This window comes from Rhinatrema bivittatum, chromosome 13, assembly GCF_901001135.1.
Source record: "Rhinatrema bivittatum chromosome 13, aRhiBiv1.1, whole genome shotgun sequence".
Taxonomy (NCBI): domain Eukaryota; kingdom Metazoa; phylum Chordata; class Amphibia; order Gymnophiona; family Rhinatrematidae; genus Rhinatrema; species Rhinatrema bivittatum.
In genome coordinates this window covers 48,828,811-48,845,375 of record NC_042627.1, presented here as the reverse complement: position 1 = coordinate 48,845,375, position 16,565 = coordinate 48,828,811, and the positions used below count along the sequence as shown (strand labels likewise).

The window sequence follows — 16,565 nt, the reverse complement described above, 5'->3', positions numbered from 1 at the left end:
AAAGATCCAAAATAAAAAAAAAAAAAAATAATAAATATAGACTGTGGAATAACAGTAGAGGAATTGGAACCCAGGTTTTAGCAGGTGGTATTCTCTTATTAGTACAGCAAGAGCAACTGCTTCCAGAAAGTTGCAAAGTTCAAATCATTAAATCTTTGAGTAGAAAATTAGGCTGTGATAATTGAAAGAATTAAGAACTCCTAAATAAATCTTTAAGGATTAACTCATAAGAAATCTATGAAGGGAACAGAAAGGAAACCAGAACTTGAGAAAAACAAATCTGTAGGCAAAAGCTCATCTGATACAGAAATCCTATTAAGTTTGGATTCCATGGCATTTCTCTAAGGAACAAGGGACTGAAATGCTCACTGACAAGACAGGCACACTGTACTGGCTATATGTGTGGGCCACGAGAATCTGAATTCGGTAGAAATTATGGAGTGGATGATACCAAAGGTCTTAATGTTTGAATGTGGGCAAATCCCAGTTATAGTGAATGCATAAAGAGTTGCTGTAAAACCCTTCAAAGACTCTGGAGCAAACAGAATAACTACAACATCCCTCGTGACTCCTGTGACCGAGAAAGAATCTTAATAGCTGCCAGAAAAATGAGACACTACTTTTGAGACCCAAAGAATTTTGTTTTTCCCGACTTCAATCCTCTATCAAGAGAGAGAAGAACCAGAAGGCACTAGAAATCTTTTATCAGGGAAAGTATTGCTGCTTCTCCCATACTAAATTAAAATTCCAGGTAAAATATGTTTCTATATCTTTCAGAATTGAAACCGTGCCAGCTCAAGCATACAGAAAGCAGGGGAGATAAGTGCAATTAGCTGAATGTAGCAGTCAGTTTTCAACTGCTGTTAGAAATATGTGGGAAACCGCTACATTAATTGTAGTGTGCAAGTGCTTGAACTGATAAAATACTTTTATAGCCTCCTTCTTAATTTCTTAACATATATTTATGCTAATTGAATTTTGATATATATCTCCAACCCAAATCACTAAAGGAACACTATAGCACAGATCACCTTATGTTTTGCTGTTTCAGGGAGCTAAGAGAGGAGAAAAAATTGCACAATAGTAAAGATACAATGCTGCGGAGTGTGTGGAGGCTGCCGATAACCCAGCGCTGTGCGTGCTGGGGATGGGACGTGGCCTCTTCCACTACATGACATTGGCGCAGACCACTCACGTGGCCAGTGAGCCAACGTTAGCTTCCGCTGCCAATGCAAGCATGCCAGGTCCTAGCAGCAGGGCCTTCAGGCTACAGGCAGGGGGGAGTGGAGGAGGTCCCTTCATGAAAGCTCAAGTTGGGAGGGGGGGGGGGAGGGCGTGGGCAAGTATAGGGATGGCTCATTGGGCAATTCTGGCCCTGGTCCATCCCAAGAGGCGGGGCAGCTGCACGGAGGGAAAGCATCTGGCCGGGGCAGGTACCCTTTTGCTTCCTGTCTTCTGCAAGGCTGTGCTGAATGATTACATGTATGACTGCTTACTTGTCAAACCAAAATATCACCTGTTTGCTAGCCACCCTTGCCAAAGGTGGAGCGCTACCACTGTCGGGAAGAGTTCCAGAAAGGTTAGCCGTAATCACTGAGTCCACCCAACAGGAAGGCCATGTCTCAGCACACCAGCTCCCTTGAAAGTAAAGGCCAAAGCCAATGGTTCCAGAGGCATCTGATAATAGCTGCAAGTCAGAATTGGATGCAGGTGGGGGTAACCACATTATTGAGCCATTGAATTCGATCAGGAATTCCTCCCATACTGCGAGATCCTCACGTAAGGCAAGGGTAACTCGCAAGCAGTGGTACTTCTTCGTTACTGTCAAGGAGGTCTTTCTTGTTCTAAGTGAGAAGACTTCTGGAGATTTGCTCCGGACACCGAAGAGCAGGCGACGCTGATTCCCACACACCTTAGATGCAGAGGAGAGCGTGCAGCAGCCATCGGAAGGGGAAGAGGAGGATTTCGCCGAGATACCCCCACCGATTCTGACTCCTGTGCCTCCGCTAGGCCCCCCAGGACCCCCGGATGCCTCCTCTGCTGCCCCCCCACGGGCCCCCCAGGTTTCTCGCCGGAGTTCATTGTGCTTATGCACAACGTCTATTTACAGCGACGGGAGCTTCCCATGGCCCCCATTTCAGGACCATTGCCAGTCAAGGTACCCCAGCTACCAGATCCTCCTCAGGGGGCCCAGGGTGCAATGGGGGGCTCCAGGGACCCCCCCATGGGGCTTCCAGGGTGTATTTCGCCCCTCCTCCGTTAGGAGGAACAGGCTCTGGCTCGGACCCGGGGGGGGGGGGGGGATCCTCCATCTTCACATTCAGATGATCCGCTTCTGGTGGCTCAGCTCGAGGGTGATGATCCGCGGGTCCTCCATATCTTCCAGAGGGAAGAGCTAGATGCTCTAATTCCTCATATCCTGCAGGAGCTGGAACTCGAGCCTCCCCCCGACCCTCCAGGACCCTCCTCTTCTTCCAAAAAGGGGGATCCTGTTCTTGCAGACCTATGTCCTTTGTCCCGGGCTTTTCCCACCCATTCCACCTTTCTCCAGTTACTGGCCAGGGAATGGGATACCCCCGAGGCCTCGCTCAAGGTCAGAAGGGCCATGGAAAAGCTTTATCCCCTTCCCGAAGATTTCTTGGAGCTTCACAGGGTACTAAAGGTGGACTCGGCAGTGTTGGCAGTTACCAAAAAGGACAACAATACCAGTTACGGGTGGCACGGCCCTGCGGGACCTTCAAGACAGAAAGCTGGAAGTCTACCTCAAGAGGGTCTTTGAGGTCTCAGCTTTGGGAGTCCGCGCGACTATCTGCAGTTCCTTGGCACAGCGGGCAGGACTCCGTTGGGTTCAACAGCTTCTCACCTCGCAAGACCTGCCGCCAGAGGAAGGGGACCAGAAGGACCGCCTGGAGGCCGTCATAGCTTATGGAGCTGACGCTCTTTATGACCTGCTCCGCGTCCTGGCGAGGTCCATGGTTTCGGTGGTCTCGGCCTCTTATGGCTTCGCAACTGGTCGGCAGATTCTTCCTCCAAATCTAGCCTGGGATCTCTCCCCTTCAAGGGCAAGTTTCTCTTTGGTGACGACCTAGACCAGATCATTAAGTCCTTGGGGGAAAATGCGGTCCATCGTCTGCCCGAGGACCGTCAGCGGACCTTCAGATCCTACAATTCCTCTAGAACTCTGTTTCGGACACAACACCGCTTCCGAGGTTCCAGATAGGCGGTGCTCCGGACACCTTCTTCCAGATCCCAGTTCTGGCCTCATTCCTTTCGTGGCCGCAGAAAACTTCGAGAGGGGACGAATCAGGGGGCCTTGTCCAAGTCCCCTCAATGATGCCAGTCTCACCCACTCCTCGACTCCCAGGATCGGAGGGCGAATTTCTCTTTTTTATGAGGAGTGGGTCCACATCACTTCGGACCAGTGGGTCCTAGATATACTAAGGAACGGCTATGCATTGGAGTTTGCTCGTGCCCCAAGAGACAGGTTCATCTTCTCGCCTTGCGGACCGAGTCACAAGCGGCTGGCTGTGCAACGAACCCTGGACAAGCTCCTGGACCTCGGGGCCATCTCTCCCGTCCCCTCCGGAGAGGTGGGATCAGGTCATTATTCAATCTACTTCGTGGTACCCAAAAAGGACGGTTCTTTCCGCCCAATCCTGGACCTCAAGCAAGTCAACAAGTCTCTTCGGGTTCTTCATTTCCGAATGGAGACTCTGCGCCCAGTGATCGTGGCAGTACATCAAGGAGAGTTCCTGGCCTCCCTCGACCTGTCAGAGGCCTATCTCCACATTCCCATCCTCAAGGCCCACCAGAGGTTCCTTCGTTTCAAGATACTGGACCAGCACTTCCAGTTCCAGGCTCTCCCTTTCGGCTTGGCGACCGCCCCTCGGACCTTCACGAAGATCATGGTGGTAGTGGCGGCGGCCCTCAAACGGGAGGGCATCCTAGTTCATCCCTACCTGGATGACTGGCTCATCCGGGCAAAGTCTTTCTCCTAGGGGCAGGCAGCAGTTACCCGGGTTGTCCAACTTTTCCAATCTCTTGGCTGGGTGGTGAACTTCGCCAAGAGCTCTCTCAGTCCTTCGCAACACTTGGATTTCTTGGGAGCACACTTCGACACGGTTCAGGGCAAGGTCTTCCTGCGTCCGGACAAGGCGCAATCCCTTCAAGACCAGATTTGACGCTTCACCACTCTCCCTGCGCCCACATCCTGGGATTATCTACAGATCTTAAGATCCATGGCTTCCACTATCGATCTCGAACCATGGGCTTTTGCGCACCTGCGTCCATTACAAGGAGCATTGCTCTCTCGCTGGAAACCGATTTCACAGGATTATCAGATTGTCCTCCCTCTCCCTCAGCTCACCAAAACCAGCTTGCTTTGGTGGTTGGATCCTCGACACCTTGCACAGGGCATTCCTCTCGAGATCCCAAATTGGGTGGTACTGCCCACCGACGCCAGCCTGTCAGGCTGGGGGGCAGTGTGTCAACGGAGCTCAGCGCAGGGGCGGTGGACGATGGCGCAAGCGGCCTGGCCGATCAATCGCCTGGAAACGAGCGCAGTACATCTGGCACTCATACACTTCCTCCCGCTGCTGCGGGATCGAGCGGTAAGGATTTTGTCAGACAACGCGACGACAGTAGCATACATCAACCACCAGGGCGGTACGAGGAGCCGGCTCGTGTCACTCGAAACAGCCCATCTGATGTCGTGGGCAGAAAGGCATCTCACCCGCCTGGCAGCCTCACACATCGCAGGCGTAGACAATATTCAGGCGGACTACCTCAGTCGACAGAGGCTGGATCCCGGAGAGTGGTCTCTCTCTGACGAGGCCATACTGGGTGTCCCCATCGCTGGGGGACACCCAGTATGGATCTCATGGCAATGTCTCACAATGCCAAGGCCTCATGGTTCCTCAGCCGCAGAAGGGAGCGGGGCGCCGAAGGAGTGGACGCTCTCGTTCTCCCGTGGCCAGATCACCTTCTTCTATACGTTTTTCCTCCTTGGCCTCTAGTGAGCAAAGTACTTCAGAGAATAGAGCTCCATCCAGGACCAGTCATTCTGGTGGCCCCAGAATGGCCTCGTCGCCCCTGGTTCATGGACTTACTCCACCCTAGCAGTAGACGGCCCGCTACGCCTGAGCCATCTGTCTCATCTTCTCCATCAAGGACCGGTATTTTTCGATCAGGCAGAACGCTTCTGTCTTGCGGCCTGGCTTTCGAGAGGCGCTGCCTCCAGCGCAAAGGGTACCCGGAGGCAGTAGTCTCGACTCTCCTCAAGGCTAGGAAGACTTCAACTTCAGTCGCGTACGTGCGGGAATGGAAGGTCTTTGAGTCCTGGTGTACAGCGCATGCCATGTCTACCACACGGCCCTCGGTTTCTCAGATCCTTTCGTTCCTTCAGGACGGTCTGGATAAAGGGCTCACGTACAACTCCCTGCGGGTACAGGTTGTCGCTCTGGGTTCTCTCGTTCAGTCTGCAGATCATCCCTCGCTCTTGTCTCACCCAGATATCGCCCGTTTTCTCAAGGGGGTGAAGCATCTGCGGCCGCCGGTGCAGGATCCATGCCCCTCTTGGAGTCTCAATCTGGTACTTAAGATCCTGTCAGGTCCTCCCTTCGAGCCCCTGCATAACTCCACCATCAAGGATCTCACTCTAAAGACAGTCTTCCTGGTGGCCATCTGTTCTGCGCGTCGCATCTCGGAGCTCCAAGCGCTCTCATGCAGGGAGCCCTACCTCCGCTTCACAGACGCTGGGGTCTCCTTGTACACAGTCTCTTCTTTCCTCCCCAAGGTCGTCTCCACTTTCCACGTGAACCAGACAGTAGAACTTCCGTCTTTCGCAGCCGACGAGCCAAGGGCTCTCCGCCACCTGGATGTCAAGCACAGTCTCATCCGCTATTTGGAAGTCACTAACGATTTCAGGATCTTGGACCATTTGTTTGTCCTTTGGTCGGGTCCTAGGAAAGGGTCCCAGGCCTTGAAGACGACTAGATGGCTCAAGGAAGCCATATTGGCGGCGTACATTGGAGCGGGTTGGACTCCTCCTCTGGGTGTTAAGGCCCATTCACTACGTTCCCAGGCAGCATCCTGGGCAGAATCTCAGTCCGTCTCCTCTCAAGAGATTTGCCGAGCGGCGACGTGGAAGTCGTTGCATACCTTTGCGTGACACTATCATCTGCACCTTCCGTCGTCAACTTCTGGACACTTTGGCGACAGGGTCATTCGAGCAGGGCTTTCAGGGGCCCACCCAATTTAGGGAAGCTTTGGTACATCCCACCGTCTGGACTGATCCTGGTACGTACAGGGAAAAGAAAATTATTCCTTACCTGCTAATTTTGGTTCCTGTAGTACCATGGATCAGTCCAGACGCCCGCCCGGTGATTGTTGGGATTCTGGGTTTTTTCCTGCTCGATCTGCTCTACTCATTCTGTTTCTCGATGTTTGCCTCAGGTTCTCGAGGCTGTTCGACAGTTCTTTTTGCAAGTTTAAATTTGTGGCACCAGATGTCCTAGTTTCTTATAATCATTTTCTGGGTAGTACACTTGATCCATCCTTCATAGGTTGTTCCTTTGGCTTTGATATTCTCTATACTGAGCACTTGCAGAGGGTGCACTGGTTAATATGACAGCACCCTCCGAAGCCTTGTCTGACTCCATCTGCTGGACGGGGGACATAACCCACCGTCTGGACTGATCTATGGTACTACAGGAACGAAAATTAGCAGGTAAGGAATAATTTTCTTTTCAGTGACAACTGGCCATCTACACTACATCTAAGTGAGAGACATGGGACTGGAAAGATTATAACAGAGAGCTAAAAAGCAGCATTCTGGCTTGAGAGAGGGAATCAATCTACTCTTTCACAGGTAGTCCCTGCAGAATCTGTGGAAGGGGATGTGTAAGAAAACATCACATATAATGTAAGAAATGCAAAACATAATGATTCTCTATGCAAAGCTGGAAAGTACAGAGTAAGAAAATAAGCCCAGAGGAGAATAAAGCACACTGTCTGCTAAATTTATAGTTGGTCTGACACACACAGTATCACTTTTCAAATTCATTCTCATCTTGGTGATATTAGCAGTGGTACACTTTAGAAAGAGTTTTTTATAATTATAATTTTTTATTAAAATGTGCCAAATATTCTATAAACCTTAACAGATATTGCTAATTAAAACACATACCACAGATTCCATATCATTAAGAAGTATTGGTTTCTGAAGCATCATCTTGTAAAATGGACGAATAAAAAAGCCTGCAGGAATAAGATTTGTGTACAAATGTTAAAATCAAAACAAAAAAGTCTACTGTAAAAAGCTCACGAGGAGGATAATTTTCAAAGCCATTTAGCCAGGGTAAAAGATTTACTTGGATAGAACTAGGTGTTGGAAAACTGTCTTCCCTCAATTTAGTAAAAAGTACATGCAGGGTTCCACAGCACACAAAGTTTTAATTAGATTTGCAAGAAATGTTCCCAGAGGAATGTTTTCGATGGGCTCAAAGAAAACACACAAGAATGAACTCTCAAATCTATGTGTATTATTTTCCAACTAAATTTTGCCCATACTGAAAGCAAAAGTCTGCAGGTACAAATTTTCAAAAACAAAGTGCACATTTTAAATTTGGTGCAAAATCTGTGGGGTAAAGAGGGCTCACAAACTTTGCACCAAAGCAGGTAGCTTGAAAATTGCCCTACTATCTTCAAGTGTATGATGATAGAAATAATCGATACGAACCATCCAGCAATTTGCCATGATAGACTGCCATTCCAGCCACACGACCAATGAACTTGAAATAGGAGAGATGATCCTCGTTGCACAGTCCAGAATTTGGATTGATTTGTAAAGTATAGTTATCCCTGTGGAAAAATCATCTATTTTAATTGTATATTACAAAATTAAATACTATAACAGCAAAGTTGAATATGATACCACACAATTTGTAATCATTAGAACAGGAAAACAATGTGTTACACACTTCCATCAATATTTGCACACTGACAGTATGGTAATCAAACATCTGGAAATCATATATGCACTTTACTCTTTTTTTGTGTTCTAAATGTCCATCAATTTTGTGCCCTTTAAATCCTTTTGTGGGTTTATAAATAAAGCAACATTACTTTTCTGTAAACAAATGTCTTTTGAAGACAGCATTTACCAAATAACAAGTGGGTCATATGAACATGCATGGTGCCGAGTGGAAAAACATTTCCAGCACTTTTCTGTAAAGACTAAAAATCTTTACTGCACATGTGTGGAACTTTCCACATTGTGGTGGCCTCACCGCTGCTCTCTGTTCCTGTATGCCAAGTCTCAAATCTTGGAGTGGCTGGTTTGGCAATGATACAATAGACCAAGTCTTTGTTAGCAGTGAAAGCAAAATTGCTTACCTTGTAATTGGTGTTATCCCAGGACAGCAGAATGTAGTCCTCACATATGGGTGACATCATTGATGAGCCCTATTGCAGAAAACTTTGTCAAAGTTTCTAGAAACGTTTGACTGGCCCTGTGAGGCCACTGAGCATGCCCAGCATGCCACGAGATTCTCTGCCACAGGGGTCTCTCTTCAGTCTCATATGTAGCAATAAGCTTTAGCAAAAATAAAATAATAAAACTTATCGTACCCAACTCCGCAGGGTGGTGGGTGGGTTTCGTGAGGACTACATCCTGCTGTCCTGTGATAACACCTATTACAAGGTAAGCAATTTTGCTTTATCCCAGGACAAGCAGGATGCTAGTCCTCACATATGGGTGATTAGCAAGCTAGAGGCTGAGTCATTTTGTAGTGAAGCAACAGTGAAGTACTGTTGGTGAAAATGAGGCAGCTGACGATCACAGTCAGTTGGATGTAGAAGGAGTTGGGATTATACTGGAAACAAGTTCTTTAAGACAGATTGTCCATATGCTGAATCTTGTCGTCCTTGTTTGTCCAAACAGTAATGAGCTACAAAGGTGTGAAGAGAACTCCATGTTGCTGCTTTACATATATCAAGAATCGGCACTGAATGATGGTGTGCTACTGAGGTTGACATTGCTCTTACTGAATGCGCCTTTACTCGCCCTTGGAGAGGAAGGCCTGCTTTTTCATAGCAAAACTGTATGCAATCTGCTAGCCAACTGGATAGAGTATGTTTACCCACTGCTTTACCCGGTTTGTTTGGATCAAAAGATACAAATAGTTTAGTGGATTTTCTATGGACTGCAGTGCGGTCTAAGTAATATGCTAGCGCACGCTTACAGTCCAAGGTATGTAAGGCCTGTTCTCCTTTGTGAGAATGAGGCCTTGGAAAGAATGTGGGTAAAACTATGGATTGGTTCAAGTGGAATTCCGTAACTACCTTGGGGAGGAATTTTGGATGTGTACGGAGAACCACGCTGTCATGTAGGAATTTTGTATAGGGTGAGTACGTGACAAGTGCTTGTAATTCACTAACCCTTCTAGCTGATGTAATGGCTATAAGGAAGATAGTCTTCCATGTGAGAAATTTAGGATCACAGGAAGTCATGGGTTCAAAATGAGAACGCATGAGCCTTGTCAAGACCAGATTCAGGTTCCATTCTGTGACTGGTGGTCGAATTGATGGTTTAAGGTGAATTAAACCTCTCATAAATCTACTGACAAGAGGATGTATGGATATTGGTGCACTTAAATGTACCCTTACAGATGATGTCTGGAGACCAGAATCTGAAAGATGGCCTAAGTAGTCTAGTAGAGAAGTTGTGGGGCAGGAGAAAGGATCAATACTCTTGTCTGCACCACAAAGTAAACCTTTTCCATTTCGAAGAATAATTCTTTTGTGTTGAAGGTGTTTGTGAAGCTATCAGAACTTGAGATACATTGGTTGAAAGATTGAGTGGTTGCAAAATCAAGTTTTCAACATCCATGCTGTCAGGGATAGGGATTGAAGGTTGGGATGGCGCAACAGACCCTGATCCTGAGTTATGAGATTGGGAGCTACACCCAGGCGAATTGGATCTCTGATCGATAGGTCTAGCAGCGTGGGGAACCATACCTGTCGAGGTCAATACGGGGCTATGAGTATCATGGACCTCTTGTCCTATTGCAGCTTCACTATAGTTTTGGTTATTAGTGGTATCGGAGGATACGCGTATAGAAGGCCTGCGTTCCAAGGGCACGCAAAGGCGTCCTTGGCTGGCTGGTTTTTCTGTTTGTGTAGAGAGCAGAATCTGTCCACTTTGTGATTCAGGTGTGATGCAAAGAGGTCTATTATTGGTTGCCCCAATGCTGGAATATCCTGGTCGCTACTGAGGGATCCAGGGACCACTCGTGTGGTTGGAACTGATGACTGAGTCGATCTGCCACTACGTTGTGAATGCCTGCCAGATAAGTGGCCCGGAGAAACATGGAATGTGTTAGGGCCCAGTTCCAAATCTGTGCGGCTTCTTGACAAAGGAGATATGAGCCCGTACCTCCCTGTTTGTTGATGTACCACATGGCTACTGTGTTGTCCGTTTGGATCAGAACAGTCTTGTGTGAAAGGCAGTTCTTGAACGCATGCAGCGCATAACGTTTAGCTCGAAGTTCTAAAAAATTGATTTGAAATGTTGTTTCGAGTTTTGTCCAAGTACCCTGGGTTTGGAGATTGTCTATGTGAGCTCCCCAACCTAAGGTGGATGCATCTGTAGTTAAAGTTATCTGTGAGACTGGTTGCTGGAAGGGTAGGCCCTTGTGCAAGTTGTCCTTGTTCGCCCACCAAAATAGAGATGAACGTAGCTGGTGGGTTACTTGAATTGGAGAAGACAGTGGTTGAATGGCTTGGATCCATTGTGATCTTAAAGTCCATTGAGTTACCCTCATGGCTAGCCTTGCCATAGGAGTGACATGAACCTTGGAAGCCATGTGGCCTAGTAAGGTTAGAAACTGATGAGCTGTTGCTTGTTTCTTTGAGTGAAACAAGTTTGCCAGTAGGGAAAGTGCGTCTGCTCGATCCTCGGGTAGAAAAGCTTTTGAAAGTATGGTGTTCAATTCTGTTCCTATGAATTGAAGCAGGTGAGTCGGAATGAGATGGGACTTTTGATAATTGATGAGAAAGCCCATGGAGTGAAGTAGAGTAATTGTTCGACTGAGAGAAGCCAGAGCTCCTTGTTGAGATTGACTTCTGATGAGCCAGTCGTCTAGATAGGGGAAGACATGGACACTTTCCTTGTGCAAGTGTGCTGCTATTACTGCCAGACATTTGGTGAATAATCTGGGAGCAGAGGCAAGTCCGAATGGTAGTACTCTGTACTGGAAATGCTGATGACCCACCATGAAGCACAGATACTTGCGATGAGGAGGGAATATTGGTATGTGAGCATAAGCGTCTTGAAGATCCAGAGAACAAAGCCAATCTCCTGTTTGAAGAAGTGGAAGCATGCTCTACAGCTCTGGCTCTCAGAAGGGTGGATAATTCTATTTGTAATTTGATTATGTGGTTTTCGCTTAGAGGAAGAGGTCTCGGAGGAGAATCTCTTGGAATTGAAAGAAAATTGAGTTGGTAACCTCGAGATATTATTGCAAGTACCCATTGGTCTGTTATTTGTATCCAATGGTTGTAGGAGGAGGATATTCAGCCTCCTACTGGTAGATCTGGTTGAGGGTTGAAGAGATGGCTTTGGTCTCTGGGAATGGCCTCAAAAGCCTGCAGCCGGTCCCATCTACGGCGGAGGTTGAGGCCTAGCCGCCCTAGGTTGTCTGGGCTGAGCTCTTTGCTGCGGCCTAGAAGATCTGCCCCTTGATGCTGGAGGGCAATAACACCTCTGCCGATAGAAGGGTCGTCTACAATCCTTTCTTGGAGGTTGGCGAGATGACTGGGTAGCAGAGTCTGTGGAACTAACGATAGTTGGCGCAGGGTTTCTGTGTGTTCCTTTAATTGTGCTACAGCATCTTGCACTTTAGAGCCAAAAAGGTTGTCACCAACACATGGTAAATCAACTAACTTTTCCTGGATTTCAGGCCTGAGGTCCGAGGCTTTAAGCCATGCCCAACGTCTTGCACTTATACCAGAGGCCACTACTCTGGAGGCTGTTTCAAAACTATCATAAGCGGCTCGGACTTCGTACTTGCCAGCTTCAAGTCCTTTGTGAATGATTGCTTGGGCTGCTTCTTGATATTGTTGTGGTAACAAAGTTGAAAATTCTTGCATCTGTTTCCACAGATTCCTCTGATATTGAGTCATGTATAACTGATAAGATGCAATTTTTGTGTTTAACACGGCTCCTTGATAAATTTTCCTACCCAGGGAATCCAAGAATCTATGATCCTTGCCTGCAGGAGTGGAGGAATGCGGCCTTATCCGTTTTGATTTCTTTTGTGCGGATTCCACAACCACTGATTGGTGTGGAAGTTGTGCTTTTTGGTAGCCGGGAACAGACTGTACCAAATAAGTAGTGTCCATTCTTTTATTGATGGGTGCTCCCAGAGTCTATACTGTAAGTCTAGGAGGACTTCATGGACAGGTATGGCTAATACTTGTTTTGGAGGATCCACGAATTGGAGGACCTCCAGTGTTTGCTGTCTAGCATCCTCCTCATCTACCAGCGTAAAGGGTATGGTGTCCGCCATATCCTGAACAAAGTTTGTAAAGGATAAATCCTCCGGTGGAGATTTCTTCCTTTCTTCTGGAGGGGAAGGATCGGACATAAATCCTTCAGAGGAAGTGTATGTATGCCTGTCATCCCATGTATCATATGGATCGTCCTGATGTGGAGACATTGGAGAAGACCTTGGTGGACGAGGAAGTCCTGAAGGACCTGGCTGCGGATCATCTATAGGTATCCGTCCAGGAATTTCTTCTCGTGGCTTAGATGGAATAGCACCGACTATTTCATCAAATTTCTTCATAAGAACCTGGTACAGCGCAAATTCAGGATGTCCTGGAGCCCCAGGTGACATCGGCATCGATGGCATCGGGTCGGGCATCGACCATGGAATCGGTGTTGGTATCGATGGTCGCCTTGGTATCGTCTTAGGCTGTGGTGCCGGCATCGGTGCAGGCACCGGCATTGGCAGGATTGTCGGCATCGGTGCGGGCACCGGTATCAACCTCTTTTGATCCTTTAAGGCCTGGAGCACCACTTGACGGATGAAATCAGACAATTCCTGCGTAACAGCTGGTGCAGGCAGAGCAGCTGCACGCGGTGGAGGTGTCGATGGTCCTTCCACAGAGCCCCGTGGAGGTTCGACAACTGGTGCGTCGCCATGGGATGAAGGCCTCAGCGTTGGAGGTACCGGTGTTTCCTGGATCCTAGGCCGTTTCGCGGTCGATTCCTCCGGGGAGAGAAGCACCTCTGGTATCGATGGGTGTCTGTGTCGATGGCGGTGCTTCAAATGGTGTTCGGTCGCTGACTTTGATGCTATCGATGATGTTGGCGATGGATTGTCGCCCGACCCTTCCGGACGACATTTTTTCAAAATTATGCATTTGGAGACTCCAGCCAGAGACGATTGAGTTGAAGTGGAAGGAGATGGCAGAAGTTATAGATGTAATAAATGCTTCATCTTTTCTTGGTGGGCCTTTCTTCCCTTCGCGGTCATTTCTGCACATTTGGGACAGGTTGTTACGTCGTGTTTTTCCCCTAAACAAAGCACACACTCAAGGTGTGGGTCTGTAATGGACATTGTCCGATTACAGTTGGGACATTTTTTAAATCCCGTGGCCATTTTTACGTCGACAGCTGTCGATGAAATGAGAAGAAATGTGAGAGGAAAAAGTTTTACTCAAAGAGTAAAAAAGAGACCAAGATTTACTCACCAGCCAGTGGAAACCTGCGAGACCCCGATGTGGGAGAAAATGAATGGTGAAATCTGATTTTTAGTCAGACAAAAAACTGTAAGAAAACTCACAAAGGCTCCTGCTCCGCGATGCCTACAGCAGCGCGGAAAAATGAAGACTGAAGAGAGACCCCTGTGGCAGAGAATATCATGGCATGCTGGGCATGCTCAGTGGCCTCACAGGGCCAGTCAAAAGTTTCTAGAAACTTTGACAACGTTTTCCGCAATAGGGCTCCATCAATGATGTCACCCATATGTGAGGACTATCATCCTGCTTGTCCTGGGATAAACACTCAGTGTCAAAAGAGATCAGTTGGCAGTTCATCTGATGTACCTATTGAAGTGGAGGGACTCTGTTCCCAAATTCTGGTGCAGACTATGTATAAAGTGAGTATCAGCAAAATTCTCCTCTTCAGTTCCTTGTTGAATAATTCAGATGGCAGTGGCAGGATAGAACTGTGCATTCCTGATGGCCCTTTTCAACTTGAGGCTTTAGGAAGGCCTGAGGCGATCTACATGCAATGGCCTTGGTGCAGAAGGCCAGGCTAGCCTTCAGGTATGTTCTCTTCAGAATGTATAGAACTTCTATCATGTTTTGAGTTCTTGGAATTGATAAGTCAAGCGGCTGCACTGAAGTGTTGAAACTTCCACTCAAGACTATGTTTGCTGCCTTTGGCACTCAGCCTTGGCTCTCAGCATGTGTTAGAGCTCTTCATCAGATTCAAGCAAAGAAATCAAGACTTTGCTTGATTCAGATGCTTAACCTTAGAAAGAGACCTGTTATATGGATGTCAATAATCTGAGTGTACCTTCATACGATGCTGTAAAAAAATACGGCTATCGTGACTGTGAAGCCTAGGTGTAGGCTTTAAAAATCATTAGGTACCCCAGTGTTGGAATGCAAACTTTTGTAGTGCTCACTGTCCACTGTGCAATTGTTGCTGAAATGATCACGTGGATACTGTTGCAATATTCACTTATCTCAAAATTGTAGTCGGTCTTGCCTCAGCCGACATCCTGATGTTTCGGAGGCTGGCTCCTTCTTCAAGGGCTGGATATGCGCAAGAGAGACCGGTATTCCAGTGAAACATTAGATGTTGTGACAGTGAATCTGGTGACACACAGGTAAAGTGTGCAAAAAAAGAGACATCTTTTAGTTATTGAAAAAACAATTAACTTAGGCTGAAATGTAGAGAGATACATACTTGATTACTGTGCCAGCAATGTTCAACTTGTTAGGTTTGTTTAGCGGTCTGTGAAGCTCCGCTGTGAAGGAAATGAAATGACCAGAGAACTGTTTACTCTGTCTTAACTGCTGTAATTGTTAGCCTGCTTGTTAAAACCTGCAAACGGGCAGAAAAGGCTGCTGTTTTTTTAAAACTTGAAGTGGTAAAAGTTGTGCTCAAATCTCGGAATAAAATTTAAAGTACTTACTGAAAAACAAGCGGCTGCTCCCACGACTCTGTGCTGGCGCGAAAACGCCGGCAAAAGACTCCATATTTGAAGGGAGAACCCTCTGTAGGAAGTCTTTTGCCGGCGTTTTCGCGCCAGCACAGAGTCGTGGGAGCAGCCGCTTGTTTTTCAGTAAGTACTTTAAATTTTATTCCGAGATTTGAGCACAACTTTTACCACTTCAAGTTTTAAAAAAACAGCAGCCTTTTCTGCCCGTTTGCAGGTTTTAACAAGCAGGCTAACAATTACAGCAGTTAAGACAGAGTAAACAGTTCTCTGGTCATTTCATTTCCTTCACAGCGGAGCTTCACAGACCGCTAAACAAACCTAACAAGTTGAACATTGCTGGCACAGTAATCAAGTATGTATCTCTCTACATTTCAGCCTAAGTTAATTGTTTTTTCAATAACTAAAAGATATCTCTTTTTTTGCACACTTTACCTGTGTTTCACCAGATTCACTGTCACAACATCTAATGTTTCACTGGAATACCGGTCTCTCTTGCGCATATCCAGCCCTTGAAGAAGGAGCCAGCCTCCGAAACATCAGGATGTCGGCTGAGGCAAGACCGACTACAATTTTGAGATAAGTGAATATTGCAACAGTATCCACGTGATCATTTCAGCAACAATTGCACAGTGGACAGTGAGCACTACAAAAGTTTGCATTCCAACACTGGGGTACCTAATGATTTTTAAAGCCTACACATAGGCTTCACAGTCACGATAGCCGTATTTTTTTACAGCATCGTATGAAGGTACACTCAGATTATTGACATCCATATAACAGGTCTCTTTTTGAATTCATAATTTTTTCATGTTATATTGTTTGGGTTTATAAATTTAACCTTAGAAAGAGGCATTGAAAAGTTTAAGGACCTTTTCGATGATGCCTGGTTACTAGCTCAACTATGAATGGCTTCCCTGGCTAAGTGTTGAGCTTTTGAGGCCAGGTTCTGGGACCTGGGCCAAAGTTCACCAGCAAAAAAGGCACAGAGATTGTACTTCCAGAAATATTCTGCTCTGGATGATATTTTAGACCATCATTATCATGGTCCTTCACAAGAAAGATGTAGCACAATTTATGATGGTCAGTAGTGGACACCTTTCATGCATACTAAGGATAGGATATGCTGGCCTTCTCTGACATAGTGAGAAAAAACACAGACGCAAAATCAAAAGATAAAAAAAATCTGTATAGAAAAGACACCTGCAGGAGAGTAATCTATTGGAGACCTATTCAATATATCACTTTCCACTGAAGTATGCATGTATATTTTACATACAAAAAATAATAGAACTTGCTCACATAAAACCCTGATTAATACAGGAATGT

The 16,565-nt window shown here is 46.7% G+C and overlaps 1 protein-coding gene and 2 long non-coding RNA genes across 3 annotated transcripts in view; 1 reads left to right on the top strand and 2 right to left on the bottom strand.

Annotated features, from left to right (window-relative positions):
* Nucleotides 1-16,565, bottom strand: part of NEDD4 (NEDD4 E3 ubiquitin protein ligase) — a 582,598-nt gene that overhangs the window by 84,203 nt on the left and 481,830 nt on the right. The window contains exons 21-22 of the mRNA XM_029574322.1: nucleotides 7,739-7,860; nucleotides 7,187-7,257 (exon numbers count right to left, since the gene is read on the bottom strand). Coding sequence (XP_029430182.1) covers nucleotides 7,187-7,257; nucleotides 7,739-7,860 — 193 coding nt within the window. The remainder of the gene's footprint in view (nucleotides 1-7,186; nucleotides 7,258-7,738; nucleotides 7,861-16,565) is intronic.
* Nucleotides 14,820-15,262, bottom strand: LOC115074663. The gene is made up of 3 exons (XR_003852307.1): nucleotides 15,213-15,262; nucleotides 14,984-15,044; nucleotides 14,820-14,889 (listed from the first exon to the last, which is right to left on the bottom strand). It is a non-coding gene; the product is annotated as an uncharacterized LOC115074663 (long non-coding RNA).
* LOC115074662 lies at nucleotides 15,313-15,815 on the top strand. Its single transcript, XR_003852306.1, has 3 exons — nucleotides 15,313-15,362; nucleotides 15,531-15,591; nucleotides 15,686-15,815. It is a non-coding gene; the product is annotated as an uncharacterized LOC115074662 (long non-coding RNA).